A 14,667-nucleotide genomic window follows, 5' to 3' on the forward strand; every position below is an offset into this window, starting at 1 on the left:
TCACGTGCCTCAGTTTAGGTCTGCACATTCAGCTTTAGATCCTTGGGTCAGGACCTTATCTTACACGCTTCATTGTATTTCCTTCTTCACACCTTTTGGTGATGACTTATTTTAATTAGTGGAAAATCAATGTGTATAGGGACAAATTTGATCCCCATTTTTGTCGTGGCTTATCATAGGTAATTTGATTTTTATGGGTTGAGTGGAAAATCGATGTGTATAGGGACAAATTTGATCCACGGCTTTCCTTGATTTGTCCCTATGAATTTGTTACATAGTCTTTTCAATGCCTTGAAGAGTGGAAAGTCGACCTCCATAGGGACAAAATTTATCCCTATTTTTGTCCTTGAATTTGCTTTGAAATTTCATCATCTCATCGAGTGGAAAATCGATTAGGATAGGGACAATTTAATCCTTAGCATAATTGCTCACAGTGGAAATGTGATCTCTATAGGGACCTTTTGATCCTTGGATTAGTCCTTATCCAAATCATTCAAATCCAATTCACTTGCTCATCTCCAAGGTTGAAATTCGATTTCCATAGGGACTTTTAGATCCTTAAATTTTTTCCACGTCCAGATTGTTCAAATTACTTTACTTGCCCAATCTCCCCAAGTGGGAAATCGATTTTTATAGGGACCTTTGTAATCCTTGGTTTCAACTCTCTTCCTAGGAGTGGAAAGTTGATGGGGATAGGGACAAATTACCTGTTCATCACAAAGTTCACAGCAATCTTGCAATAATTTCATCATTAAGCTCAAAGAGTAGAAATTTGACCCTTATGAGGATAAATTCAAATCAAGACAAATTTACACCTTGGACGAGTTCCTTGCAATTTTGCAACCTTGATAACAGTTCCTAATTGATTGATTCAACCTCCTCTCCCAAGCAATGGCTAACGACTGAGACACTACTGCCAAGCCAAGACAATCAAAATGACTACCCTAAAAAGAAAAAAGTGGGGGTTCCCATTTGCAATAGGGCGATGTGTGAAAATGTTGCAACATATTCCATGGCTAATTTAGTGAGTTGCACCAACCTTTTGTTTAGCCACAGCATTCAGAGGGTGAGCAGAGCTCTTAGAGGAGGTTTATATGATATTGTTGATGCTGATCTTGGGACCACCTTGCATATTCTAGTCATCTTTTGGATGTGCTAGCATCAGGGGAGCAGATTTCACATCATTTACTGCTGTTACATCACATTTTCCAACCTTTAGTTGGGTGCACAGCATTGAGGGGCAGATCTAATCTTCCATTTCCAGCCACTGATCTGCATTTCTAGAGCTGTCACAGCTGTATTCTTCCAGCTTTCATCTGTGTCAGCAAGGGTACCATCTCATCCAGCCATACAAGTCTGTTTATCATCTGAATTTGCCATCCATACAGCAGTATGGTATGTTTGTAAGTTGGAAACTGATCATTGACATTGTCTGTAATTACTGGTAAATTCTGATTTAAATTGAAGTCGCTGATTTGTTGATAGATTTGGGTGCTTGATTCAATCCGTTCACTAGTAATAGTCGGCTTTTTTTCCTAAAATTGATTTTAACAGACTAGATCTGAGAATTTGGCAATCTAGGGTTATATCAGACAGAAAACAGCAACCATACTTGATGTATATGACACGTATATTTCTGATGTGCTCTTTGTAATGCAGTAATGATGAATTCCAGCATTTTGAGGGTTTGTGGTGCCATGTCCAGCCACTTGTTATTTTGATCAGCATTTATTTTCAATCAAATTTGTCATACAGTCACTCTCTGTGGATCCAAGCCTTGATATTTGGTGTGGCCATCCATTTCATCAGTATGATCCTGATTAGGTCATGTTTTTCTATAGATTGAATCTCTTCCTCATTCTTCCCTTCAATGGTAAACTTTGGAAATTTGGAATTTCCTTTGCTGCCTCCATAATGCACTTTCTTGATCTGTGTCCTTTGGAAATTGTTTAGAATTCACCTTTTTGGCATCTTGCCAAGGGCATGGCATCGAATACTGGTCTGATTTTCTTTCCCCTTGTTGCCATGTCTGCTGCTGTGACTGCCTACCATAACTTCTGGCTGCACCTCTACACCTCTTTTTGTTCCCCCCTGTTCTGCACCAACTAATTTTCCTACTCTTTGCTTCTCCTATTGTTGCTTGATGGGTAATTTTTATTTAACTATATAATGTATCTCACTTCAAAACTCCCCATCTAGGCATTTTGGTTTGTAGGTTGTATATCATGGTAAACAGCCATAGGATATTCTCAGTGATGCCCCTTCGCAATTCAAATTGTGTGCAAATTTACGATAACTGAGTATAGTTGTCATTGTACTGCATTTTAGAGGTTTTGGAGAGAGTATGGTCATCATGTCTATGTAATCTGTAGCAAACAGCTGTATTATTGGTTAGTTGCAGAGGGTCTGTTAGTTGATAAAAAAGTGTTTGCCCTCTTAAATAATTTTATTTTTTATTTTTTATTTTTTTCCTATGATATCACCTTCTATGAGCAGTTAAAACATCTGATTGATAAGGTGTTTGAAGTACATCTTATCTGGCTAGCATCTTCCATTCAAGAAATGTTTAATCTATTAATTGTATGATTTTTTGATCTAAAGAGTTTCTGGTTATTGTATATAAAATCAATTCCACATTTTGGTGGATTAGTTTGTTTAATGTCACATTAATAGCAGGTTAAATATTTGATGAATATGTAGGAGGACGATTCCATGGAATTGAATAAGAAGATTCAGATGGGGCTAAAGACAATGTCTTTATGCTTTATTGATCCTGTAAGAGCTGAGGAAAATTTTCAAAAATTGCACCAAATGAAGGATAACAATGTTTTCAAAGGTCTCTCTCAGTTGCTTGACCCAAACACAACGGTTGCAAGTGCCCAAGCCATTCGTGTAAGTTGCAAGAATCATATGGGAATATTTTTTTTATAAATGTCATTCTGTACATATATTTTTTTTCTTATTTAGTAAAGGTATACATGCATTTATTATCCAATCTTGATGTAAGATATGCAAATTATAAACTCTGACAATGCTATTAATAGATTGTTGAATGCCATTTGGTATTTTTACAGGAAGATTTGCTGAAAAGAATAGGAGAGCGGCATCCACAATATGAATTCTTGAAGACTCTTTATTTGAAATGCAGCTATATATTATTTGGAATGGAACATGTGCAGGCTGTTTTGAGTCATTCTTATGGTTATAAAACAGCATCAAATCAGAACTTGAAAATTGCTGGAATCGATCTTCTTCTGGTGTGTATGAGAAAATTTATGACCAGTTTTTGGATAAAATTGCTCTGTTTTGATGAATATAATGTTCACGAGTGTTGAGCTTTATGGTAAATAGTAGTGTACCAAGGAACATGTATCTGGGGTTTTTGTATTGTTTCCCCTTCTGTAGATGTTCCAGGGATGGGAAAAAAAATCTCCTCCCCATCTCAATTTGTAATTTTATTATCCCTGAGACATCTCAGAGTGGACGAATTTTCCTAGGACATCTCCTTTTGTGGGGATTACATGGGGATGGCCAGCTGCCCCTTTGATGTCTTGGGAGATCAAGATGTTCTCTGTGGCCATCTAATTTACGGCTTCAAAAACACAAATTAAATTATAAACCTAACCCTTATGGGAGCCCACAAGGGTCCGCAACATGAATTTTCTTTAATTTCACTTGTAGAATTCTTATTCCTCATTCAATTTCCTGTTCTCATCATTTGTCTTTTGCATTGTTACAATTTCTTTTGCAAGAAAGAAACAGGAGAAAAATGGCATGTACCATGTAGGTCTTTGTGGCCTTGAAGGCTTTAGTTTGGGCTTTGGATAGGGGCTCCATCCCTCAGCTCTACCATTTGTCATCCTCCTCCTGGTTTCAAAAGACAAAATTTAAAGTTTGTTTTGTGTTTGCCAGTAAAAACAATTTTTTCTTCAGTATTTTGGTGATTAAACCTCGATTAGGTGAATCCCATTTACTTTTTGTTTGTTGAGCCAATTCCAATATATATATATATATATCATGTCAATTTATCATTAAACATTTATGATCTAAAAATTGGCATTGATTCATCAATTGTTAACTGTGTTCTCAATTCTGTATTTAATGCCGAGAGGCATTCTACAATGGCAGCAAGGGGTTGGAGTGTGATGGCGTGAGTGTGTTAATGTCAACTTTTACCTTTTAGCTTAATTTTGACAACCATTCATATGTCAAAATATTAATATTAATTATGAACATAATATTTTCACAATAAATACCATATGAAACAAAATATATCCTCATCAAAATAGTAAGTTATGGATAGATATATAAATATAAAATAAAAACAAAAATATTTAACACGTTTTTAATTACAGTATATAGAAAATATTCTCTTTAAAATCATTAGTACAAAATAACTAATTTATTTTAAAAATATATTTTAAATTTTTTTTATATTTAATAATATTTTTTTTGAATAATGAAAGAAGTTTAGAATTTAAATATAAAAAATTAGATGTCAATTATTAAATAAAAAATTTGTAATAGGGAAAAAATAAACAATGTAGATACAATAAAATTTAATTTTTTTTATGTAATAAATATAGTTTAAAGTAAAATAAAATAGTTTCAATTGATATCACTTGACATTTCTTTAGATAGATTTATCTAAGATAGCTATACTAGTAAATTTTGTACATCTTGTTTGTGTGTGTATATTTTAAAATATATTTTTATTAGCCATTTGTGTGTCATTCCATCACTGCCCCCAAAATCTAGGAAAAAAAAAATTGTCTCCAAAACCCTATCTCCATTCACAGTGGTTTGTGTTTAGTGCTAATTTCTCTAATAACGACATCTTCTCACCCTAAAACTTTTCTAGCTAGCTGAATACACCAGTGTTACTCGGAAACGCGTTTCCGGCCTAAAGGCACACGTTCCGGAAATGGAAACTGTTTCGGGGACTTGGGGACGACTGGAAACGTTTCCAAGCCGTCTTCGATCCCTGAAAATTTTCAAAAACCATCCTGGAAATTCGGAAATGGTCAACCTTTTTTTCGGGGACCGTTGACTGTCCCTGGGATGGCAGGGGACGCCCAAGCCACCCCATGACTGTCCCGGGGATGGATAGCCGTTTCCAGCGGTAGGTACAATTAAAAAACAATTTTTTTTAATAAAAATATTTTTTTCGTTTTTTAATAAGAATTATTTAGAAAGCAATTAAATTTTTTTAATGAAAATCGCTGATAGAAAGTGATCAATTTTTTTTATTTTTAATAATTATTAATTAATAAATAATTATTAATATCGAAAGAAATTGAGCGATTAATTTTTTTTTACTTATCTATCAATACCATATTATTGATATCGATAAAAGTCATACTCAGTTTTAAAGAAAATAAAAAAAACATTGGTGGAGCTTTCACGACAGCGCTCAGCAAGGGAAGAAATACAGAACTGGTGAAGATGTGAAGTGTGAAAGGCGAAAGGGTTTTTTTATTTTCATTTTGATTTTGGTTTGAGCAAGGAAAAAGAAGACTATGAAGTGTCTGATTCAATGATTTTAGAATTAGAATCTAGATTCTAATTTATAAATGTTATTATGTTGCTATGATATATATATAAACATCCTCTGTTCTGGAAAAAAAAAAGCCAGGTCCTGCGAAAAAGCACACAAATTCTCCATATAATGTCATTGATTGACATTACCTCCTCCTTTAAGGCCTTGAACTTGTTGAGACATGGACCAGCTAGGACTTGAACCTAGGACCTTCCATATGCTGCTGGAGTGCTCTACCACTGAGCTACTGGCCTCTCTTGGGCCAGTCCATCGTCGGTCCGGGTGTGGCTTATTTCCAACACCAACACCACCCCTTAAGCCACACCTCTCCTGTGCTTGGGGCTCCTAGCCTGGACCTGACTCTGATACCATGTTGAGACATGGACCAGCTAGGACTCGAACCTAGGACCTTCCATACGCTGCTGGAGTGCTCTACCACTGAGCTACTGGCCCCTCTTGGACCAGTCCATTGGCGGTCCGGGTGTGGCTTATTTCCAACACCAACAGAACTTGATGTCCACCATAAATCTGTAGCATAGAAGGCTTCAACACTAGCACCTGACACAATGCTTTACCCACTTATGCAGAAACTCTGATGATATGGCAGCTTATAATTTTGAAGAGATTCAAGGATAAACTATTGGGACACTAATTTTAGTCCGAAGCCTATGATCAGAGACCTTGTCTTTATGAAGAGGATTTCTACCTCTAGAAGAAAGGCACTTACATGCTATTCTGCTATTTGGTGGACTGTCTCCTCTTCTATCTGTATTTCAACTGTGGTTGGACTCAAATGTAGTTGGATGAAGTAAAAGAGGATTTGTCTCAACCTGCTTCCAAATATTCCTCGGTGATGGTCTATTGCCAGCTATTAGAAGCCTGTTATTGGATGGATTGTTTGTGTCGAGTCATGGCAAGACCACTGTATTGAAGCTGTATTATGAAGATTTATCCACCATTGTTATAAATTCATGCTTTTTATTGTAATGGAATTAAACTGGAGCAGTACAAGGTAAGCAATAATTTATATTATTTTCAACACCATGAAGCATATGTTGATGTGGGGGAGGAATAACTACCATAGAAAACTAAACGATTTTGGACTTTTCACCCTCTAGCTGCTTTTCCAATTGGCATAGCTTATGGCGTCCATTGAACTATATAAATCATCCGACCTAGACCATGATGGGATGAATGTGAGATAAGTACTCAAATCAAGCAGCTTGCATTTAACAGTTTTAATTTAACATTTTTAGTGCAATGAGATTAAACCGGAGCAGCACAAGGTGACAGTATGGTGGAGGAATATCTAGTTTAAGAAACTAAACTAGTGTGGGCTTTTCACCCTCTAATCTGTTTTCCAATTTCTAAAGGATATGATTGTAAAGCCTGTGATTTCTATGGGTTTACTGCTGCTGCCTGAGGCTTGCCTGGTGGTGGGAATGCTATCAGAGATTACATTCTAAAGTGGTTGGATAAGCAGTGATTCTCTTTAGTGGCATATGTATTATTTGGAAGCAAGTTGTATCTGTTGGTGGTGCACATAAAGGAGTTGATATTGGTAATGGAGGACACTGAGCTGCCAATTCTGTGGCCATTGCATGCTTGTGAAGAGGAACAGCTGCTTGTATCAACAGTTAATAAGTGTTGTGAGTTGTGTTGGAGAAAGCAGGGAAACAGAGGAAGTGATTGTTTTTCACACTGTTTTTTGAAATCTGAAAACAAAACTACTCTTCTTCCTATCTCAAACATGAGGAATGATTGCAGGATTTAAGGCTAGTAGAACATGTGATGCAGAGATTCTTGGAGTTGCTCTAAAACACCTAGTTGTCTTCCTTGCTCTCTCCAACCCACTAGCTACTCAAGCCCATCCAATGGTACTTGGTAAGGGTTCTACTAGTTAGACCTCCAAGGGCTAAAGGCTTGCCTCCAAGGTATAGCCATTGATCTTTAACAATCAAATTTCCTATTGAGGATTCCACCTCAATCTCTAACACCACTTCCAAGGGCTCCAACAACCTCTGCAAAGGATCTTAATTCTCCAACTTGTTCTATGTGTGTAAAATGAACTTACATAGTGTCTTTGATGTCTTTTAGGGATTTGTTCACCTTCAAGCCCATCGCCAAGCTTTCTCAACCTCACTTTGTCTCTACCAGGCTCCAAATAGGCCTAATGCAATTAGCCCTCCTATTACGGTTTTCAGGGCTTAGTTTCAAATCTTCCCACACAAGGCCACAAATAAATTATATTTATGGACACACCCTTTTCAGAATTGCATACAATATTTCAAATTGCCATCTGGGTTCTTCGTACACATGGGGTATCCAAAACTGCCCTATTTTCGAGGGTTTTAGGCCTACCTGGGTGACTTGCAAAGATGGCTTTGGAAAGCTTCACTAGTCAAAACCTCAACAAAAGCCAATCAAGGATTCTTTTAGGGCATTCAAATAGGTCTCCAATCATGTTCCAACTTTGGCTCTATCAATACATATGTGCTCAGAAAACGCACATCTCCTGCTGTCCTAGCCTCACCAACTCCTAGCTGTGAGCCTAGGGTATCATTGTACAATCACCACAAAGGACTGCAAAGACACAAAACCTACTCTAAACATATTTACAGACCCTAACCTAGCATTCCACATGATTTCAACCGGTGCCATCAGTGGATGCTCAGGCTAGAGCCATTTCTTGCTTAAACCCTTGAAACTCTCATGCCCTGCAAGTAGATTCTTTTGTCAAGTCTGTACTGGACCGTACTACACAGTAAAAACAAAGAAAACAGTCAAAAACGGTGTCAAACAAGATTTTCCTTACACATCAAAACTTGCTTTTCATTCCAAGATCTTCTAACCTGTACAATGAAGTTGTTTTTGGCTTATATCATCATGATTCAGTTGGTTGGAACCAGCTTCTTCACCGCCAATCAACAAAAATGCAACTTTTTTTGCAAAATTGCAAATGTTGCTTAGCAACTTTACATCTTTTCATCCTGAGAATGCAACTTTGCACTCAAGTGCATTCCAAGGCTCAAAAAGGCCCTCAATGCATCCCAAGAGACCCAAAAACAATGCATTACTCCCTGATTACATGATGACTCTGATTTAGAGTAGTGCTCCTGTGAACAACATCAACATTACATCTTCTAGGATATCAGCATCCTGAACACAACAAAAGCTTGGACAACTCAACCATGGCTTCATTGAGTTCCAAATGGTTGGTCCACATATTACAACATAAAAGACTTAGAACAAACCAAAAATTGCATGGAGTGTTAGGTGCCCTGCACCAGCATGGTGGGCTGTAACTGTAACAAACAGAATCACCAAACAATGGACCTACCAAGCAAAGTGGTATAGCAGAAAGCAATGAATACAGTAATGGTATTTTTAAAGTTCATAAATAGAATTTGTAAGAACCAAGTCTGCTTCATGGATGCTCTGGGTTGACGGCAATATCACATGCAGAATGAAGCCTGACATCTCTGCTATTAGAAAAGGGATGGAAGGTTAGGGACTCCTTAAATGGAATGTATGCAATCACTTGTTAGTTGTTTCTAAAATAAAAGACAATTATACTGTGGTTTGAAAATATGAGCTGTAGGCAACTGTGCACAAAGTACAATCATTAGCCCCTGTGACACTGCCATCCGGTTTGGCTTTGGAACAACCTCCTACTAGGTTATAAATTTAAATTTTATCCACATCGATCTAGGGAAATTTTCCATTAGTTTAAATCCTAAGTTTGCTTCTTTCACAGCTACAATAGCTCTGTGTCTTCCCTTATGTATGTACCCTTTTTTATAATATCTCATCTTAGTATCTATTTGTTTGTAGTGTTGTGTAACGAAGCCAAGCATCATAGGGCATTTTGAGCTCATGCCATTGTTTCAAGCTTTGAATGCTGGTTGAACCTTAAAATACAAAGATTTGTGAGCTGTTGGTATAGCCGAGTCCAAAATATTTGACAAGGTGAAAATAAGAAATGGGTGAAAGCTAACAATCTGAATATAGAGAATGGGTGAAAGCTTGTGGTAGTGAAGATGTAAGGAAAAGAAAACAAAGTGTCAAAAATTTACACATGTCAACTTTATGAACTGCCTTTGAAAAGAATATTTATATGAGAAATTGATAATGTTTGATCAAAAAGTAAATCAGTTATCAAAATAAATTGAAATAAGAGGAATGCTATGTCATAAACACTTACCAGAAAGTTGATTCTTTTCAATTATTTTACTTAAAAATGCCTTGGCTTCTGTGTGTTGTTTATTACAGTAAGAAACATGGCTTATGCATTGGTTTTTTTTCAGTTTTCCATTTTGTTTTCTTCAGTAAAACTAAAACATAATAAAAAAACTTTGAACTTTCCGGACGTGTACATAATTTGATGTCTATAATCCACAAAAAAGTATAAATAGGAAAGGCTTTCAGAAAATATGCACTCTAATATGTGAAAAAGAAATGTAATTATATGTTTTTTCCATTATTGTCGAAAAGTGTGTGCCAACGCTCATGTCCTAAACTGTGCTTTATATCCTGCAACCATATTCTATCATGTTTCTCTGTAGACATAATAACAGTGAAAATAAAAGAGTCTGAAGCATTTTAAGTGATAGAAATATAAAATATCTCCAAACATCCTTAAGAAAGGATTCAAAGCTCCCAAATTACAATCTTTTTTAACCTTAAAAATTATTTAGAACATATACAACCAATAGGGTAATGTATTACTGTAACAAAACAAAGATTGACATTAAAGCACTTTAAGCATGATGGCAGAACAGATATAAAATTCTACGCTGAGAGAAAATAATTGTATCTTAGAGAATCTTCAAAAAGTAATAGAAAGCTCTCAAGGTAGAATCTGTACTCTTATGTAAAAAAAACAATAAAAACTTTAGAAAATAAAAAACTGCATATGACAATATATTAATGCAACAAACTTGTGCTATTTCTAAGCCTTACCCTATGATTGGCACCTATGACTCTTACTAAAGTGACGATTGATAGAGGATGTGTAGAAAGACAAAAGTTAACGTTTATGGTTATCTCCTGTGTAAAAGCCTTGGAAGGACTCAGAATCTTCTCACCATTCTCATATTATGACTACAAAAAATTGAAATCAGGAAATGCAATAATTGGCATAAGCCAAAATATTTTCACACTCATTTGCTTTTAATGTGTAATATTCATTTGACTTTGTTTATTTGTGTAATTCATTTCTTTAAATTTTCATATAAATTTGCAACAATGCATATATACTAAATTTTTCATTTAGTGTTTCACTACCTTAGCATAAATATATCTGCAGCAGTTTTTTGAACACTTTTAAGTAAATTGGACATTGTTTAAATACTCACTTTACCAATATACCATGGTTAATAATGGAGTATATTAAATGAATATGAATTTCATGCATGTGAATGCTATTGGTATAAAAATATTCTCTCTGAAAAACAACAAGAGCTATCATTCTTGAGGTGCCTATCATTCCAGGTGCCAAATCCAGAATTAAGCATCTTGAGAATGGTATCTCTTGGCATTTTCAAATAGACATAAGTAAGATTTGTGAGCTAGTTTAATCTGTATTTATGGCATTATGACAAAAACTAGGGACGATGTGTGATAATCATTTTCAATATTCAATTCTGTATTTGGTGAATGGTAGTGGTTTGTATGCAACAAGAGGAACACACTTCTGCTACCTCAAGCCTCTTTATATAATTTGCGAATAATGCAAACCCAATAAAAATGTAGCTGGCCGAGAGACCCCAAGGAAGAGACATAGCTGTATGTGTGGGTCTGTTGTATAATTCTATTTGTTGTAGGTAGCTTTCACGCCGTTTAATAAACATGCAAAGTTTCAAAGTATTCCTCTCTAGCATAGATGGGTATGAAACTGTTGTTTGGTACAGTGATTTCTATGCAGACGCCATCCTCATGAGAAACTAGGTTAAATTATGGTTGCAATGTTCTTGGAACACCCATTATTAATCTAGAGTAATCAAGATCATGAGAAACTAGATTAAAACATGGTAGCCTTACACTTGAAAAACCCACAATTAATCCAGAGTAATCAAGATAAATCACCTTTGCTTTGCTGTTTCCTGAGTTCTACAAAAAATTATTTCAATTTTTTATTTATATCTTTTATTTTGGCTCATTCAAATTCTTTGAGACAAAAAATTACAGAGGAAAGGCTGTACATTTTAGGTTCAACTATAGGATGTTTAAAGTTTTTTTAAAGTTTTACTTTGAATAAATTTTTAGATGTTAAATTTTAAACCACAATGAGGGTTTTTCTTTTAATTTAAACGTACTATTGTTATTTATTTATAATATACTTGGTAATGCCCAGGAACCATGAAACCAATACCAGGCTATCACCCTAAGATGATGGTGCCAAGGAGGCCTCTAGGGCTGTAGTCAACAACCACAATATAATAACAAGGTGCGGATGAGAAGTGGACCAACAAAACCTGTTATGCCCCTAACCCCATTGTGTGTATTGTGTTATGAGTACTCGGCTTGTGGCTACCTTAACTCTTAAATAAACTACATAATCATCATGTTGAGTATTGAGTTGTTATTGAAGACCATTGGAGGTATCCCTCTCAAAATGAATTAGGAGGTTGCCCCCTCGAAGGGGCATATTATTAAGAAGTATTTGCAACATAGTTCCTATTATTATTCATCTTGTGCAAGTTTTCTCATTACACAACCAGCCAAAGTTTGCTAGAACATGATAAGATTATTTTGATAAATTATCACCTAACCCATCCAGCTATCAACCCTGTCCAAATTCAACACTACTATTTGAAACCTATAACCAAAAAGCCTTACACAATTCACCAAAAACACAAACAGGCGCTGAAAATGAATTACATAAGCCCTTGGGCCCTTGCATTAGCATTGATACATTGTGCATAATATGAAACATTACTAGGTGCCTACATCTCAACAAACTTATCATATTTGTCATCAAAACAGTTTGTAAGGTGTCTGTGAGATGCCTCACCTTCATTTCATTTGTGCTATCTCTCCAATTGCCTTTCGCAGATAATGTTGTCTTCTTTGCTTTAGTGTTAAAAGTACTCCAAAATGCAATTGAAATAGAGCTTTTTTGTCAAATAAGCATAAATCTAAAAAATCACAAATTGGCAAAATTCTTGATTTTTCCCTTTTAAAAACGTGATTTTTGTTAAATTTGAACCAGAATAAATAGAAAGCAGAAAATTAAACTTATAAACAACACAAACACAAGAGCTTATCCTCGGAAAACCCTCCACCTGAGGGTGAAAAACCCAGCCCACTCAAAAATGAACTTTATTATATCTCTGAAAATGAATACAACTGTTGATAGTTTCAGATTACTATCAATCACAATAAGATAAGTTTGATTCTCTACAAATCAATCATGACAATGAAGTCAAATGATACATCTCATATACATTCTATAAACCTTCATAAGACTGAAAACTCTGAACACAGAAAACATATAATATTACTGATCTGACAGACTACATACAAAATGTTTTCAATTCGCTACAAGACAAACGAGAGAAGCCAGCAATATATAACTATCCATCTGCCGAAGAAGAAGAAGAGCCATGAAAATGGAAGGGCGATGAATATAAAGAATCGGAATTGCAAGTGAAGAGACTCCACGAAGGAAGAGGAAAAGACACCGACAGCCACATCTTCACCGACAGCCACATAGACATGAAAAGCCACTGACAGCCACAACTTCACCGACAGCCACAAAGACATCTTCACTGACAGAACATGAAAAGAAAACAGAACCCAATGAACCGAAGTAGGGTAACTGAATCCACAAGATAAATAAGAGACGCTGCATCTTGGATCTCTATCTTAGCTATAACTTCAACACTCCCTCTTAGCAAGAGAGAGATCTTCATTTCGACATCTCATGACAGATACATTCAGCTGCAACCAAAGAATGTTAACAGAGTCTTATCACATATTTTATTCAATAAAGTTGTTATCTCAACATAACAATATTCACCATGGCTACTCCTGGAGGGTGAATGGAAACAGAAATAAAAATCATAAAGTCATGCACATGACTTCCACCATAGCTACTCTCAGAGGGTGGATCAAGGGATTTCACCTCGAGCTTCTCTCGTAGAGAAGAACTCATTAACCAAGGGATTTCACCTCGAACTTCTCTCACAGACTCGTAGAGAAGAACTCATTAGCCAAGGGATTTTACCTCGAACTTCTCTCGCAGAGAAGAACTCATTAACAAGGGATTTCACCTCGAACTTCTCTCGTAGAGAAGAACTCATTAACAAAATATTCAAGACAATGAGGCTCCTGAAACGTTTGACTCCCTCTCAGGCTGGAATGTCAGGCTCCCTTTGAAGCTGAAATGTCATATTCTCATTTTAAAATGAGAAATCTTCTGAACTTACATTAGACCTTGGCTCCTCCTGAGGTGTCCCTATGTTGATTTCTGCAGAAGAAGCTAGATGAGAAGACCTGAATCTGCAATCTCGAGCAATGTGACCATATTTGTCACACCTATAACATTGAATGTGGGATAAGTCCTTTTTCTTTTTTGGTTCTGAAACAAGATGTGATTCTTTGTCTCTATCCCTCTTTCTTCTTTTGCCTTTTTCCATAGAAGAATGAGTAACAAGGATTTGATTTTCCATATCATGATGATTACGCCCAATACCTCTCGCCTCCAATCTGCATTCCTCTTGAATACAATCAGCTCTCAACCGATCAAACTTGGGTAGATCATTTCTTCCACTAATACCTTGAATGAAAGATTCCCAAGAGTTGGGAAGTCCATTCATGGCTAATATCACCAAGTCTTTATCAGCAAAAGATTCTCCAATTGCATTGAGCTAATCCTTTAACTTTGTAATTTTCATGAAGTATGAAACAACTGATTCTTCTTTATCCATTTTAACATGCAACAATTGACGTCTCGGGGCTAGAGCTCTGTTGGTGTTGTTGAATTCGTATAGGTCCTTTAGAGTCTGAAACATTTCTTTGGCTGAACCCAACTTAGAAATATTAGGAACCAGATGATCCTTAACAAAATCAATCAGAATTTTCTTAGCCATAGTCCTATTCTTTCTCCATTGAATTTTCTTTGC

The 14,667-nt window shown here is 35.9% G+C and overlaps 1 protein-coding gene across 8 annotated transcripts in view; it reads left to right on the forward strand.

Annotated features, from left to right (window-relative positions):
• Positions 1-14,667, forward strand: part of LOC131061500 (sister chromatid cohesion protein PDS5 homolog A) — a 215,145-nt gene that overhangs the window by 47,173 nt on the left and 153,305 nt on the right. For all 8 annotated transcript variants that reach the window (XM_057995214.2, XM_057995215.2, XM_057995216.2 and 5 more), the window contains exons 11-12: positions 2,701-2,892; positions 3,075-3,257. In XM_057995214.2, the coding sequence (XP_057851197.2) occupies positions 2,701-2,892; positions 3,075-3,257 (375 nt within the window). The remainder of the gene's footprint in view (positions 1-2,700; positions 2,893-3,074; positions 3,258-14,667) is intronic.

Source organism: Cryptomeria japonica, chromosome 8, assembly GCF_030272615.1.
Source record: "Cryptomeria japonica chromosome 8, Sugi_1.0, whole genome shotgun sequence".
In the NCBI taxonomy this organism is placed as follows: Eukaryota; Viridiplantae; Streptophyta; class Pinopsida; order Cupressales; family Cupressaceae; genus Cryptomeria; species Cryptomeria japonica.